Source organism: Pseudorca crassidens, chromosome 15 (assembly GCF_039906515.1).
Source record: "Pseudorca crassidens isolate mPseCra1 chromosome 15, mPseCra1.hap1, whole genome shotgun sequence".
Classification (NCBI taxonomy): Eukaryota; Metazoa; Chordata; class Mammalia; order Artiodactyla; family Delphinidae; genus Pseudorca; species Pseudorca crassidens.
Window position 1 is genome coordinate 37,950,221 of NC_090310.1, and position 14,518 is coordinate 37,964,738.

The 14,518-nt window shown below is 63.8% G+C and overlaps 2 protein-coding genes across 2 annotated transcripts; one reads left to right on the plus strand and one right to left on the minus strand.

Annotated features, from left to right (window-relative positions):
* The first annotated feature begins 71 nt into the window (after positions 1 to 71).
* Positions 72 to 9,457, plus strand: CCDC154 (coiled-coil domain containing 154). Its single transcript, XM_067707123.1, is given in 18 exon segments — positions 72 to 1,570; positions 1,685 to 1,904; positions 1,993 to 2,167; positions 2,355 to 2,401; positions 2,728 to 2,823; positions 3,174 to 3,297; positions 5,224 to 5,325; positions 5,398 to 5,526; positions 5,609 to 5,730; positions 6,080 to 6,206; positions 6,285 to 6,422; positions 7,445 to 7,564; positions 7,639 to 7,715; positions 8,088 to 8,205; positions 8,638 to 8,721; positions 9,012 to 9,083; positions 9,085 to 9,200; positions 9,318 to 9,457. Coding segments are annotated over 18 exon segments (1,959 nt in total). The 5' UTR covers positions 72 to 1,560; the 3' UTR covers positions 9,400 to 9,457.
* Positions 9,458 to 10,034: 577 nt separating this feature from the next.
* Positions 10,035 to 10,911, minus strand: PERCC1 (proline and glutamate rich with coiled coil 1). Its single transcript, XM_067707120.1, has one exon. It carries the CDS (start codon positions 10,909 to 10,911, stop codon positions 10,114 to 10,116), a length of 798 nt encoding a protein of 265 aa, XP_067563221.1. The 3' UTR covers positions 10,035 to 10,113.
* Between the last annotated feature and the right edge of the window lie 3,607 nt (positions 10,912 to 14,518).

Consider the following 14,518-nt stretch of genomic DNA (forward strand, 5'->3'; position numbering starts at 1 on the left):
GGGCAACCCAGGATGCAGCCCTCCTTCATGTGTGGTGCAGGTAGGCAGTGCCCCAGCGGGGACACCGCCGAGAGAGAGATGCAGGCGAGAGGCTCAGAGACCCACAAGTGGGGAAGCACCTGGGGCCGCCCCACGCCCATGGAAGGGAGGCCCCTGGCCACTGCATCCTTGTCCCCATTGCTCCTGGGGCCGCTGCAGAGCCCTCGGGGAAGGCACTCTTTCCCTCTCCTTGCATCCTGGCCACTGTCCTTGTCTGCAAGCTCAGGTGCACCCAAAACACGGGCCGCCCCGTCAGCACGCAGACCCGCTGGGCTCCAAGGTGTGTGGTGTGGCTGCGGGGCGTTGGGTTTCCTGGGCAAGGGGTTGCCTCTGAGACACTGACCTTGTCACAGGGAAGCCCCCCAACAGCCCTCGTGGGCGGGTCTGGGCAACAGTAGAGAGCAGGGCCACCTGGGTGGGGTGAGGCACCTGAGTGTCAGTGCTGGCCTGAAGCAAGACTGGCCACAGCGCACCCGGCTTCAGGACCCGGTGTGGGGAGAGCGCAGGCACTGTGTTCTCAGCTGCTCAGGTGTTGGTTATGTGTTAAGGGGGTGATATTGTAGTTACACTGGGTTAAATAAAATTCACTCCACCTGTCTCTCTCACTGAGGTTGCTCAAATCACCAGTGCAACTGCTCTGTGGCCGGCACCCTTTCTTGGTGGCTCTGCTCTGGCCATGTCCCCCTGTGGCACCCTGTGCCCTCGGCCTGGTTGTTGGGCTGGCTGTGTTCAGCAGGTCCTGGGCTCCAGCTTCCCTGCTCGGGTTCTCTGACCAGAGGGCCAGTGATTGCTCCTGGGCCTCCCTCCCTTCCTGCCCAGGCCAGGGGGTTCCTGCCCGTGTCAGGCCAGCAGCCATCCCTGCTGGCTGGCCAAGTGGTACCCGCTCAGATCCTTCTAAAAACGGGCAGTTGGGGAGGCCTTGACGGAATGGGAAAGCTGAGGGCTCAGGTTCCACCGGCAGTTGGGCTGTGAAGTCAGGAGGTTCTGGTGAGAAAAAGAAGGTTCCAGAAGAGCCCCCGCTGCCCTGCCTACCTTGGTTTTGTCTTGGAAGGAGAGATGTGAGGGCAGAGCTACCACTCCACACCTCACGTGCTCCCCCTGGATCCCAGAGCCTTCAGCTCTGACTTTTCCTGCCTCTCTCCGCCTTCCCCTATCCCCCTCCTGCAACCGCCCTGGGGTCCAGCTGTGGGCAGCCGTGGGGTGCTAGGCCCAGGGCTGCTTGGCAACGGCCAAAACCACAGGCAGGGCTGTTGGTAAAGCTATATCAGGTGAGTTGAAGCGGAGCTGGGAAGACCACCAGGCAAGAGCCTGCACGAGGGTCTGGGCCACGTGGGACGGCTTTGCTTCCTGACCCCCAGCTCTCCTCAGAGCCCAGGCGCTCCATCTGAAGCTGGCCAGGCAGGCACTGTCCCATTCCTGCTGCCCAATGCTGTGTGTCCTCAGGTGGGGCCCTGGACTTTTCTGAGGCTGAGCTTCCTACATGGACAGTGAGAGCTGGGCCTTGCTGTGGGACCCAGCGGGATGAGCCACGGTGAGCTCAGTGGGCGCACTCAGCAAGGTTTTGGATCCCTGTTATCCTGGGCTCCATTTGCGAGCATCTCCCCCCGTTGGCTCTAAAGGCAAACCCCAAGGTACCTTCTTGTAGAGCCGTCAGACAGCAACCTCTCGTTAGGGACCTCGCCACCCTCCCAGCCGGGCACCATCACCCCGGAGGACCTGGAACTCCTCCTGGAGGACGGGCTGGCCAGCTCCGAGCCCTTGAGTCTGGAGGAGAGCTCGGAGAGGTATGAGTCCAGCTGCCTGCCGTCCACCGCTTCTGTCCCAGAGCGGGACACCCCCAAGCACTGGAAGCAGCTGGAGCACTGGTAAGCCCCTTAGAGACCAGGGGCGGGGGAGCCACGTAGTCAGTGCCCCGCACACGCAGCCAACACAGCCCGCTCCTCACCCCACCAGGGTGGCCGACCTGCACGAGGTGGTGTCGCTGCGGGGACACAAGTCCTGCTGTGAGCGTACCACGCTGAGCCTGCTGCAGGAGCTGCTGCAGGTCCACACCTGCTTGCAGCTGCAGGACTCAGAGCTGAAGAGGCTTCAGCAGGCGGCTCAGGCCCCCGAGAAGGAGGCTCTCCAGGTGGGATGCGTCAGCTGGGAGGCGACATCCCCGGGTGTCAGGGCAGCTGTTTCCTGGACCCTGAGCCCCACTCAGCCCCTGCTGCTCAGGCCAGGGCCTCGGGTCCCACTCCGTGGGCCCCCATGTCCGTGCTGGTCGAGCTGGGAGGGCCCCTGGCCTGCACTCAGCTCACCCCTCCACCTTGCAGTTCCCCAGCCTGCAGAACCAGAACCAGATGCAGGCCCTGGACAAGAGGTACCCCTGCACCCTTGAAGCAGGCTTAACAGGAGGGAGGGGGGCTTTGGGGAAGCAGCGGCTGCTGCCAGGCCAGTCTGGGCATCAGCCCCTGGCTTTTGTTGTCTCCAATTTGGTATCTTGCTCAGGTAAGCAAACACATCCACGGCCCAACTCCAGAAGGTCAGGTTGCTGGAGCCCGGCAGCCTGTGGAGCTTGGGAAAGGGGCAGAAGGCTTGCTGCTGGGCCCCTTGGCTGAACCCCCACCCCAAAGGCTGCCCAGCCTGCTCCTGGCTGCCAGGAGGTGGCAGGGCAGGCCCCAGGCAGAAGCAGCTCTTGTGTGCCAGGCTGGTGGAGGTCCGGGAGGCCCTGACCCAGATCAGGAGGAAGCAGGCACTCCAGGACTCTGAGCGGAAGGGCGCCGAGCAGGAGGCCAGCCTTTGGTGGGCCCCTCAGGAGGCTGACTCTGGACCCACCGAGGGGTTGTGTGGGAGTCATCAAGGAGGGCAGGTGACCCTCCAGCCCAGGGTCCCCACCTCTTCCCCTTCCCCATCAGTTACGCTCACGGGGATTCTAGCTCTCTCTGTCCCAGGTGGAGACACAGAGTGGGCTTCTGGCCTCTCTGTGTGTTTACCCGGGCAGGGTTGGACCTCCTGCTAGGTCAGCCTGGGCCCCCCGGATGCAGGCCTGGCCTGAAAAGGATTTGGTGTCCAGGGCCCCACCAGCCTCCCTGAGGCTCCCCATCAGGCCTCTGGCCGACTGGGGTGCTGTGACCTGCAGCCGTTGCCCCTAGGTTGTCTGAGCTGACCGAGAAGCTGAAGCAGGAGGAACGGGACCGGAAGGTGGCCTGTGGAGCCCTGCAGAAGAGCCAGGAGGAGGCCAGCCAGAGGGTGGACCATGAGGTGGCCAGGATGCAGGTACCTGGGAGGCCAGGGGCAGATCCAGGCAGGGCTCTGGCATCAGCAGCCAGCAAGCTGCCAACAAGGCAGTCTGTGCAGGAGACCCCCAACTCCCCATCCCACATCTTCTCCACTGCTGGGGTCTTCCTTCACCCCAGCTCTCCTTTTGGTTCCGTTCACGTGTTTGGACCTGGTGGCCAACCCCCAAGTCCTACACTGTCCACTACGGTGGCCATTGGCCACGGGTGGCTCTGTTGCAATTTAAAACTCAGTTCCTTGGTCACAGGAGCCACATTGCAGTGCACTGTGGCTACCTGTGGCTGGTGGCTGTCGATTTGGCTGTGCTGAGGTGGAGTGCGTCCTCCATCACAGAAAGTCCATCATTAGCACGAGTGCTGTTGTGGTCACTGCTCCCCCACCTCCCCTTCCCCATGTGATCAGCACCCAGACCAAGAAGTAGAATCTCATAGCCCGAGGCCCCTTCCTCGGCCATTTCCAGCTTCAATGCTTCCCTCCGTGCAAAGTGGAAGTCCCTTCCTGAAGACGCATCTTCCGGTGGCCCTGCTCCCGGCTGGTGCGTGTGGCCTAGAAGGTGGGGCAGGGGCCGGGGTGGGGCGCCTCTGGACCCAGCCTCTTCAGCTCTGCAAATAGAGACCAGGGACTGTGCCGCGTCCCCAGCTGCTGCCCTCATAGCTCAGCTGCCCAGCTCCATGTGTGCCCCTCCCGCTGCCCTGTGGGAAGCTGGTGCCTTGGCTCCACTGAGAGGCAGGAGCCCCAGGCGGCATTGGGGCCCGGGATCCCCGATGCCTGGCTGGCACGCATCTCCCCAAGTGTGCCATGGAGCTGGGGTCAGTGCCCTGCCACTGCTGTCTGGTTTTGTGAATAAAGTTTTATCGGCACATGGCCATTCGTTTATTGTTGCCCACGGCTGCTTTTGTGCTGGAACCACAAAGCTGAGGGGTTAGGACAGAGACACTGTGGCCCATAAACGCCAAACGTCTGCCTTCTGTTTTTTGGGGGTTTTTTTGGCGGTACACGGGCCTCTCACTGTTGTGGCCTCTCCCATTGCGGAGCACAGGCTCCGGACGCACAGGCTCAACGGCCATGGCTCAGAGGCCTAGCCGCTCCGCGGTATGTGGGATCTTCCCAGATCGGGGCACGAACCCGTGTCCCCTGCATCGGCAGGCGGACTCTCAACCACTGCGCCACCAGGGAAGCCCTGCCTTCTGGTTCTTTATAGAAACAGCCAAGCCCTGCTCTGGGTCACCCTGCATGGGACAGGGAGGCTGGTGGGGGCTCAGGGCACACCTGCTCTGGGCTGTGGGCAGCCCTCCTGGCCCTAGAAGGACTTGTGGCCGTGGAGAGGGTGCCTTGTGCCTGTGGGCCTAGACCCCCGTCTCCTGCATCCAGACCCTCAGTGCAGCAGGAAAGGAGCTGATGGAGGGAGAAGAGAGAAGGGGTCCCACCCTGGGCCTGGAGGACGAGGGCAGACAGTGTGTGTGTGCACACGTGTGAACGGGGATGTGCACATGTGCATGAGTGTGTGTACATGTGTGAGTGTGTGCTCACATGTACACTCAGCCTCCTTGCCCGGGGCTCCTGGCAGGGGTATGATCCGATGGCTGCTCTGCCGCCTCCCCTGGTGGGGTCTGGCAGTCACTGTGAGGACCATGTGTGTCCTGGGCCCGTGGAGCGTGGCCTTCAGACCCTTCACAGCCCTTGCGCCTGGCTCTCTGGGACATGTGGCCCCTGCCTGCCCTGCCTTCCTTCCTGAGGAGGGTGTGACAGGCCCACCCCTCCAGGGCACACAGGACCAGGGTCCCCTCCGACAGAGATGGTTGGGCAGGAGAACAGCAAGTCCCTGATGGCGCTATGGGTATGGGGATGGGCAAGGGGGACGCCCTTGGGGAGGTGCACGGTGACCATGTGGCCCCCACTCCACAGGCCCAGATGACCAAGCTCAGGGAGGAGATGAGCCTCCGCTTTCTCAAGAGGGAGGCCAAGCTATGCAGCTTCCTGCAGAAGAGTTTTCTGGCCCTGGAGAAGGTGAGTGCCTGCCGGCGGCAGGCCATCCAGTCCCCCTCTCCCCAGCTCATGGCGGGCGGGGTCTCCCCACAGAGAATGAAGGCCTCAGAGAGCGCACGGCTGCCACCGGAGAGCGGCCTATGGGAGGAGCTGGAGAGCCAGTGGCAGCAACTCCAGGAGCTGGACGCAGAGTGCACGTGGGCCCTGCAGGGGCAGAGGCAGGTGGGTGGCACAGTGGGCACCAGCACAGGCGGGGCCCCGGCTGGAGCTGGGCAGGTCTCAGGTTGCCTCTGCCTGGCAGCAGGAAGAGTGCCACCTCCTGGAGCAGTGTCGGGGCCTGGACAAGGCCGTGGTCCAGCTGACCGAGTTCGTGCGTCAGAACCAAGCATCGCTGAGCCACATCCTGCTGGCCGAGCAGAAGGCCTGGTGGGTGTCCGAGCGGGGCCTCAGGTGGGGCAGGTGGGAACGGCCCTGCTCCCCTGACCCCAACGTCCTGAGCCTGGCTCGAGGCCCAGCAGGGTGCCCTGGGGCAGAGAAGCTGCCCTTTAGTGGGGGGCTCCCATCCCTCCCCCAGCCTGTCCCTCGCGGGGGAGCTCTGAGTGGCAGCGGTGGACTCAGCCCTGTCTCGGTGGTCCCTGTGATGACCCTCATCCTCTCCCTGGGGCCACCTGGAAGGTTCTGAAGCCAGTAGCCGGGCTCGCTGCCCTGGCACAATGCCAAGGGGTGGGCCAGCCTTGGCTGAGGGACAGTCTCTCTCAGTGGCACCCACCCCTAGGGATGCTAAAGGGAAGTTGGAGAACAGCCGGGCTGGGGAGCTGGCTACCTACCTGCAGGAGAACCTGGAGACCATGCAGCTGGCCAGCGAGCTGGCCCAGCAGGAGATGTACAGTGCCCTGGAGCTGGTGAGACGGCAGGGCCAGGGCCGGGCCTGCAGGGTTCCCTGCTTATGCAGGCAGTACACTCAGCCCAGCCTCCCACAGCTCTGAGAGAAGAGCCAGGCCCTGGAGGTGTCCGTGGCTGAGCTGGTCAGGCAGGTGAAGGACATGAGTGACCACTTCCTGGCCCTGAGCTGGAGGCTGGACCTGCAGGAGCAGACGCTGAGCCTGAGGCTGTGCGAGGTGAGTGCACAGAGCAGCCCGGGGAAGGCGCACCTAGGTGGGAGGGGTCCTGCTGCCCCTCAGGGCGGCAGGTCCCAACCCACCCAACAGCTGTCCACAAGGCCCAGGGCCCCAACCACACGGGGGCTCCACTGAGTGACCAGCAAAGCAGCCTACACCTTTGGGTTCTTTTTGCTCTTTTTCTAACAGCTTTATTGAGGTTCAGTGCACCCACCAGACAATTCCCCCTTTCAAAGTGTGTACTTCCGTGGTTCTTTGTCTATTCAGAGTTGTACAGCCACCACCACAATCACTTTTAGAACTTTTCCATCCCCGAAAAGGAAACCCCGTGCATTAGAGGTCACAACCCCTCCCCCAGCCCCTGGCAAACACTGGTCTGCTTTCCGTCTCTCTGGATTTGCCTGCTCTGGACATTTCGTATAAATGGAATCAAATGCTCTGTGGCCTTTTGTGAGCTTCTCTCGCTGAATGTTCCATGTTTGAGGTTCATCCACTCTGTGGCATGTGTCAGTGCTCCTTTCCTTTTTATGGCTGTCACATTTCACTGTGTGGATGGATCATAGCTTATTCATTTGTCAGCTGATGACACTGAGCTGGTGTCCTTCTGAAGCCCTTAGTGCTGCCGTGAACACAGGTATACACCCTTTGGCAGCGGGGCTGGGTCCCCCATCCTGTGCTTGTAGGCCAGCTGCCTGTTCTCTGTCGCTGCCGACTCACAGGCAGCTGGGTCTGGCTCAGGGGAGGGAGCGAAGCCAGGCCTTCTTAGGGATGTGGCTCTGCTCAGCCTGGTGGCCCTGCCTGGGAGGACTGGGGCACCCAGACTGTGCCAGGCCAGGCCACCCGGGCTGTGTCCGGTCAGTGTGGACATGCTCTGAGTTGAGGCAGGGGCCCTGTGCCCTCCAGGAGCTCTGCTGCGTGGGACTCGCCGTCTCAGGTCTGACTATGGCTCCAGTGGAGCCAGTCAGTCGGCCTGTCCACTCTCTCTGGGCGGGTTCCAGCCCTCACTGGTGTCTGCGCCCCAGGCACAGAGTGAGTGGGGAGTTGCAGAGCAGCGATGGCGGGAAGGCCTGGCCCGGTGTCGAGAGGAGGCCGAGGCGCACCTACGGGAGGTGCAGCAGAGAGTGGACAGCCTGCCCCGGCAGGTGGGTGAGGGCTGGGCTGGCCTCCCCCTCCCCGCTGTGCCCACCCTGAGCCGCCCGCCGGCTCTGCGTTTCAGATAGAGGCCATCGCCGACACGTGCATCCTTCACAAGAGTGACTCAGACTTCAAGATCCCTGCCGAGGCCAAAGCCAGGTGAGGCCCCCGGCTCCCTGTCATAGCCTGGCAGGACCTTCAGGGAGTGGGCTGGTCCCATTGCAGGAGGGCACAGCCGTCTCAGAATGACCTTGCTGCATCACAGGGCTTCCTGACAGTGGTCCATCCTCCCCAAGCCCCTGCACCTGTGGCAGTCCCGACCCCTCCCCACCCCAGGCCTGGCCCAGCTTTGGGTTTGGCCCCTGCTGGGGGCAGCCTTTCACTCTATCACCTGCTGGGGACCCCCCAGTGCCCACTGGTGGGGCGGCAGTGCCGAGCACCCTATGCTCTGCCCAGGGCCTCCTCCCTCCAGCTGCCCCACCCCCCAGATGCCCGCCAGAGCCCGTCAGCCCCGGCCTCCTGTGCTCACAGAGAGCTCGAGGGCGAGGCCGTGAGGCAGGAGCTGGCTGCTCTGCCGTCCTCTGTGCAGCTGCTCAGAGAGGGCAACCCCGGGCGGAAGATCGCCGAGATCCAGGGCAAGCTGGCCACGGTACCCCTGGGCCCCTGGGCTTGGCACACTCGGTGGGGGGCGGTGGGGGGCTGGCTCAGACAGGGGCAGACCTCCCCCGACCCAGGGAGGCTCAGATCCAGGACACCCCCCTGGGAATGTGGGGGGCGAGGCGCATGGAACCAGCCATCCTGCTGGGCGGCTCTGCACATATCAGCCTCTGGAAGTACCAAGTGGGGGCTTCTGTCTGGAGCCCCCAGATGCTGAGGTGCATCAGCAGCTAGTGAAAAGAGCAGCCCTGAGTTCTGGCCGGGTCCCCCCTTGTCATCGGGCTGAGTGATGCGACCGGCTCCCACTGAGGGGCGAGGACCCATGTGTCAGAGGCCGGCTCCTGCCACGAGTGATTAGGGCGGGGGCCTCCCCCGAGTCTGCAGACTTCCTGCATCTGTGCCCACAAATGGGGGCCGTGTTTAGTTTCAGAACCAAGTGATGAAGTTGGAAAGCAGCATCCAGTACAAGACCATTCAGAATCTCAAGTTTAATACAGAAACCAAGCGGGTGAGAGGTGGCCCCTGAACTGGGCCCTGGCCGTGCCCCCGCCCCCACCACCCAAGCTCCAGGGCTTACCAGGCCCTGTGGGTGGGCTGCCTTTCTCTGTGCAGAGCCTGACTTCCAGCTGCCCTCACCACCCCCAGCCTGGCCACCCTGTAGCTTTTTGGTCTGCCCAGCCGTCTGTCTGCGTGTCTGGCCCAAGCAGAGTTTCTGGGCAGATAAGGCCCAGGCTAGCCCAGAGGGAGATAAATCCCGTTGGCTGTCCCGCCCCTCTGGTCTGATTCCCGTGTCCACAGCGCACGGAGGAGATGGCCACTCCGCTGTCAAGCGTGATGCACCTGTGGAGCGAGGGGGGCCCCCTGGGCCCTGACGCTAGGCAGCAGGAGGGTCCTCATGTCCCTGGTGAGGCAGCAGTTCTTCATCAAGGATGTGGCCCCTGACGAGGTGGTCCCCATGAACCACTGGGGCATGTATCAGGCCGTGAGGTGGGCAGCGGGGAGCCGCCTTCCAGAGCCCCCTCCAGGCCCGGGTTCGGGGCTGGGCGGACCCCGAGGGCAGTGGGCGGAGGCGGGTTCCGGGCCATGAGCCGTGTCTCTGGGCAGGTGGCTGCGGTGGAAAGCGGTCCTCGTGAAGCTGGCGGCCTGGCGGAGGCCAAGGGCGGTCTCGGAGAAGCCCCTCGGCTAGAAGCCCGCCCACTAGCTCTTGTCCCTGCTCCTTTCCCAGAAATAAACATGCCCGCCCCACACCTGTCTGAGGCTGGAGTTCCCTCCAGGGGTTCAGGAGGCCCTGGGCAGGGGAGTGGCCAAGAGGACCTTCCCTAGACTCCCAGAACCCCTGCCCCTGTCCTGGCTGCTGAGCCCCAGACCCCACCGCTCCCCAGGGCCTCCCACCCACAGGCACTGCAGCCCGAGCCCCACCCGGAGCCAACAGCACGTTAGCTTGGCCACTCAGACAGTGCCCCCCTTCCTGCCCCTCCAAGAAAGCCGTCACCCCCATGGTAGCTGGCCCTGCCACCTGCGCGGGTGCCACGAGGAAGAGCCACCCTGGGGCCAATTGGATGGGCAGCGTGGAGGGCTGCCCTTCACCACTGACTGGAACTTTGGGGGCTGGTCTTTGAGGAAATGTGGCTTGCCCAGAGGGGAACTCAGCGTGTAGACGCCCTGAGCCCACCGCCTCCAAGAGGCTGCAGCTCCTGCCCCATCCTCCCTCCTGTGGGCAGAGCTCTTGGGTGGCCCCTGCCCATTCCCTGCCCTGGCCTGGGAAGTCCCTACCTGAGCTGATTTGTCCCCTGGTGGCTGCCCTGATTGGAGGTCCCCGAGGGCTCCTCTCAGGACAGCAATAAGGAGAGTCCGGGCCCTTGTTGCCCTCAGCTCACCCCCGCTGATCCTTGCTCAATCACTAGGCCTCGGCCAGCTGCACCCCCTCCAGGGCCTGGCCCCCCCAGCCCAGCAGCTCGGGGCCGGCCTCTGCTGACCAGCTGGCCAGCAGGTCGCTGAAGTCAGGCGTGCCGGGGTGCAGCAGACCCAGGGGGCTGGGTGCCGGCTCCTTCCAGAAGGAGGGGGGAAGCTTCCTTTGGGTCATGGGGGTGATGTGGCCGTACTTCTGCTCCAGCCTGAGTCGGCGGCCGGCCGCGGCCCTGGGTCCCAAGTACTGCCGCAGCCCGTAGTCGAAGAGCTCGGCCAGGGGTCCCAGCGGCTGCAGCCCTTCCCCACCGAGGCCCGGCCCGCACGCCTGCCCCTCGGGGGCCCCAGGGGAGCAGACCCCGGGCTCAGTGGCCTCATTTTCTGGGGCCTCGCCCTGGGCCAGGCGCACAAGGTTGGCGCAGGAGAGCTCCCTGGCTGAGTTCCTGGCCGTGTGGCCATCGGCGTAGATGTCGCAGGCGTCGGGGTCCTGCCCCCGGTCCTTGTGGCCGAAGTACCGCTGGATGTCGCCACTGATGAGCTCAGAGAACCGCAGGAGCTGCAGCGGCGTCTCTGGGCCACCGGGGTCCAGAGGGGCCACTTCTGGGACCCAACCTGAGCTCTGGGGGGCCGGGCTGTGGCCCTCTGGCCCCTCGACCTCCAGTTCCTCTTCCCCATCCTCCTCCTCCTCCTCCTCAGAAGAATCTGGGGGCTCCGGGTCTGAGGGCAGGAAGGGCCCATGGTATGGCAGAGGCAGCCGGAAGTCACAGAGAGGCCAGATCACACCCGCGGCCATCTCTCCGCCGAGCTTCTGGGGGCTCTCGGGCACTGGGCGCTAGCTGGGGAGGGAGGTGGAGAGGGGACAGGTTAGCAGTCAGGGCCCGCAGCCCTCCTAGGGGAATAGTCACTGCAGGGTTGGGGCGGGCGCTGAGCTCAGAGGCAGGTGACATTTGGAGAGACGGAGGTGGTGGGCACTGTGGTGGGGGGGCATGGCGGGGGGGGCATGGCAGGGGTGAGCTGCAGGGTGCAGGCCTCAGTCACCCGCCAGAGGAGGGTACATCTGTAGGGAGGGTGGCTGACAGTGCTGTTGGAATAGTGACTTGGAGAGAGAGAAGCTGGGCAGGTGGGAAGGGAGCTGGCCCAGGGGCTGGGCTTCGGGCAGGTTTGGGGTCTGGAGAGCAGAGCCCTCGCCCCAGCTCAGGGTCGCTGTAGCTCTTGATAAACAGGCTTGTTGACGTAGAGTCTGCCCAGGTGCAGGGTGGGGAGGGACCCCCTTGACACATCCCCTCCCTGAGTGTCTGTGGTTGGCAGGGTCCCTCTGTGCCTGAAGTGACCATGCTGAGCCCGGGAGCCGGGCCTGGCTGCCTCGACCTGGGTGCTCTGTCCCTTGCAGTTTTGGGGGCTTCAGGGGCTTCAGAGGCTTCAGGGGCTATGAGGTGAGCTCCGGGGATCTTCAGGGGAGGGCAGAGCCATTTCTCTGTCCCCACAGTCGCAGGCTTCCCTGTGCTCCCTGTCGGGGGTGGAGGGTTGGTGAGGTCACCTCTAGCATCTCTAACCTGGGGATGGGGGGGCGCTGGCAGGACTGTGGAGGGGGTGGGATTAGGGGAGCTGATTGTGAATGTGGGAGGCCCCCCCCCCGAACAGGGCCCCAGCTCCTGTACTGCAGGGAGGCAGGGGGGCCAGCCCTTGGACCAGGAGGCCTTCTAGCGGGAGCCCTGGGCAAGGGGAAGGAAGAAAGGGAAGAGGGGTTAGAGAGAAGGGGGGGCTCACAGCTTCAGGAAACCACTCCCCATGTGGGGGGAGGGGCGGGAAGTCCACAGGCCGCCCTCAGAGTCAGGGGGGCCTCTCGGACCTCCCCCTCCTCCCTGCCATCATGCTCTGCAGTTCTAGGGCCCCTCTTCCCTGTTGGGGTGAACCGTGGCCCCAGCGTTGGGCGTTGGCATGGCCGCTGGTGGGGAGCCAAGACTCAGGTGCCCCCCTTTCCCTGGCCAGCCCACCTCAATGACCCAGCCCCGCTCAGCCCTGCTGTTGACCCCTCCCTGTGGGTGGGTGGTCCCCAAAGACCACCAGGGCAGAGGAACCCCACAGCCTTCCCAGGACCTCTGCCACCAGCACCCTCCCGCCTGCCGCCCAGCCTGGCTCCTACCTGCCAAGGCCTGCAGCTCCCGCTGGGCAGGCCCACCTCCACCTGGGCTCAAGCATTTATAGCCAAGCTCTGTGGCTGGCCCGGCTGGCAAATATTTGGTGACTGCATTGTCATCGCAGACTGGGCAAATAGAGCCCGTTTGCTTTAGCGCCCGGCAACCAGGGCCCCGCCGGGGGGAGCCTCAGCCTGCCCGGGGGACCGTGGAGTGTTTGCCGCTCGCCCAGCTGGCTCACACCCGGGGCCGAGGACCCTTATCTCCACCGCTGATTGGGGCCTGGACCAAGCCTTGTCAAATAGGCGGAAAATTAAATTTCATGCTATTTTGACTCCTGGAGTAGCCTTCTCTAGAGGACATCCTGCTTCTGCAGCGCTCTGGGTGAACGGGCTCTGGGCCAGCAGCAGGACCTGGGAAGCCCCAGGAGGGCCAGGGACCACCAGCCAGGGCCTAGGTGGTGGGTTTATGCAGGTGGGGACCCCAGAGTCCCTGCCCAGCCCCCTCCTGCCACTTCCCACCGTTCCAGAGCTGCAGGTGCATTTGCAACAAACCCCATTGAATCACTGCTCCCCCAAGGGCTTCATCCCCACGTCCAGGCTGAGGTGACACCTCCCTTCTCTGGCTCCTTTTTTAGCTCCTGTGCCTTCCCCTAAGGGGCTTGGTGGCCCCTCCAGCCCCGTGGGTCCTGCCCTGGGGCGTCCTCACTGTGGTTACCACCCACCATTACAGCCCCTTCACCGTGAGTCCCATGAGTCCAGTCCAAGTTTCCCCGTCCCCGGAAACCGACCTTGGCCACAGCCACAGTTCTGTCCTTATACCCTGGGGTCCAATGACACTTGCCAGGTCCTGGTTGTGGGTCGACCCTGCCCCAGCCTTAGCCAGCCTCTCTCTGACCCAGCACAGCCCAGATGTCAGCCAAGACCTGGGGGAGGCTGGGGGTTGGGGTCCCCGGTGGCTCCCCAGGACTGCTGGGACCCCAGAATCCCTCTTTGCCCAGATACGGCCCCTGCCCCTCTGCCAGCCCAGGGAATGCCCACCATGACCTGCCCAGGACCCAGGGCTGGACCTCAGCAGCTGTTCTGGCTGTAGCTGCAGTGCCCACTGCTGCCTATTGGGAACAGCCAGGGCCGGGGTCTGGGAAGGGCCTGGAGACCGGCTGGGTTGGGGTCAGCCCCGCAGGGTGGGGCCTCAGGGGCCCGAGGGAAGTGCTGGGCATGGGGGCTGGGCTGGGGAAGGTGAGATGCAGCCCTGTCATGGAGAAGGTCCTGGCCTTTGTGGCCAGAGGAGGGGCTTCACAAAGGAGGTGGTTTGCAGGCGCTGTTGGGGCAGGTGCTCACCCAGCCAAGCCGGGGGAAGTAAAGGTGTTCCGGCAGAGGGGACAGCCTGGAAAGGAACCAGATCGCGAGGAGCTGGCACCCCTGTGGTAGGCTGAGTGATGGCCCCAAAGATGTCCACACCCTGATCCCTGGGAATTGCGTCCTCACCCCACTTGGCAAAGGGACCCAGCAGAGGTGACTGAGATAAGGACCCTGAGATGGGAGATGGCCCTGGATTATCCAGTGGGCTTGTGTGTCACAGAGGGAAGCAGGAGGGTCCGAGTGGGGGTGGGGGGAGATGTGGCGACTGAAGCAGAAGGTCACCTTTGAAGGTGGAGGGGCTGCAATCCAAGGAATGGAGCGGCCTCTAAAATCCGGAAGACAAGGAGATTCTCCCCTGGAGCCTTCAGGGCACAAACCTGCAGACACCTTGATTTGGGGCCAGGGAAACCCACTTGGGACCTCGGACCTCCAGGACTGCACAACAAATCAGTGTTGTTTTAAGCCACTCAGTTTGTGCTCCCTGTTTCAGCAGCAACAGGAAGCCAAGAGGTGGAAGCATTGGCTGGAAAATGGGGTGGGTGGCACACAGGACCTCCTGGCCTGGCCCTGGAGCTCGGACCTTCCTCCTGTACTGGGAGCCAAGTCGGCCAGGGCCTCAGCTCTTCCCAGCATCAATGGAACCAAATCGCAGAGTGGCAGTGGGGCTTTTGCAGGAAAGAGGCCCCAGGGTGGTTTTCACCCCCCACCCCACAGGCCCACTTTTCCATCCTGGCCTCTGCCTCAGGCTCCCAGTCAGTGGAACTGGGGCTGTGGAAAGGGCTCTGGGTCCCAAGAGTGACCCAGCGAGGTGTCCATTCATGCCAGCTGTGGGAAGACTGTCCACAGACAGCCAGACACTTGTCCTCTGGTGGCAGAATCCCAGTGCCTTTTTCTGCCTGACCAG

Coding starts and splice junctions, on each gene's coding strand:
- PERCC1 (XM_067707120.1), bottom strand. CDS start 10,911: ATGGCCGCGGGTGTGATCTGGCCTCTCTGTGACTTCCGGCTGCCTCTG.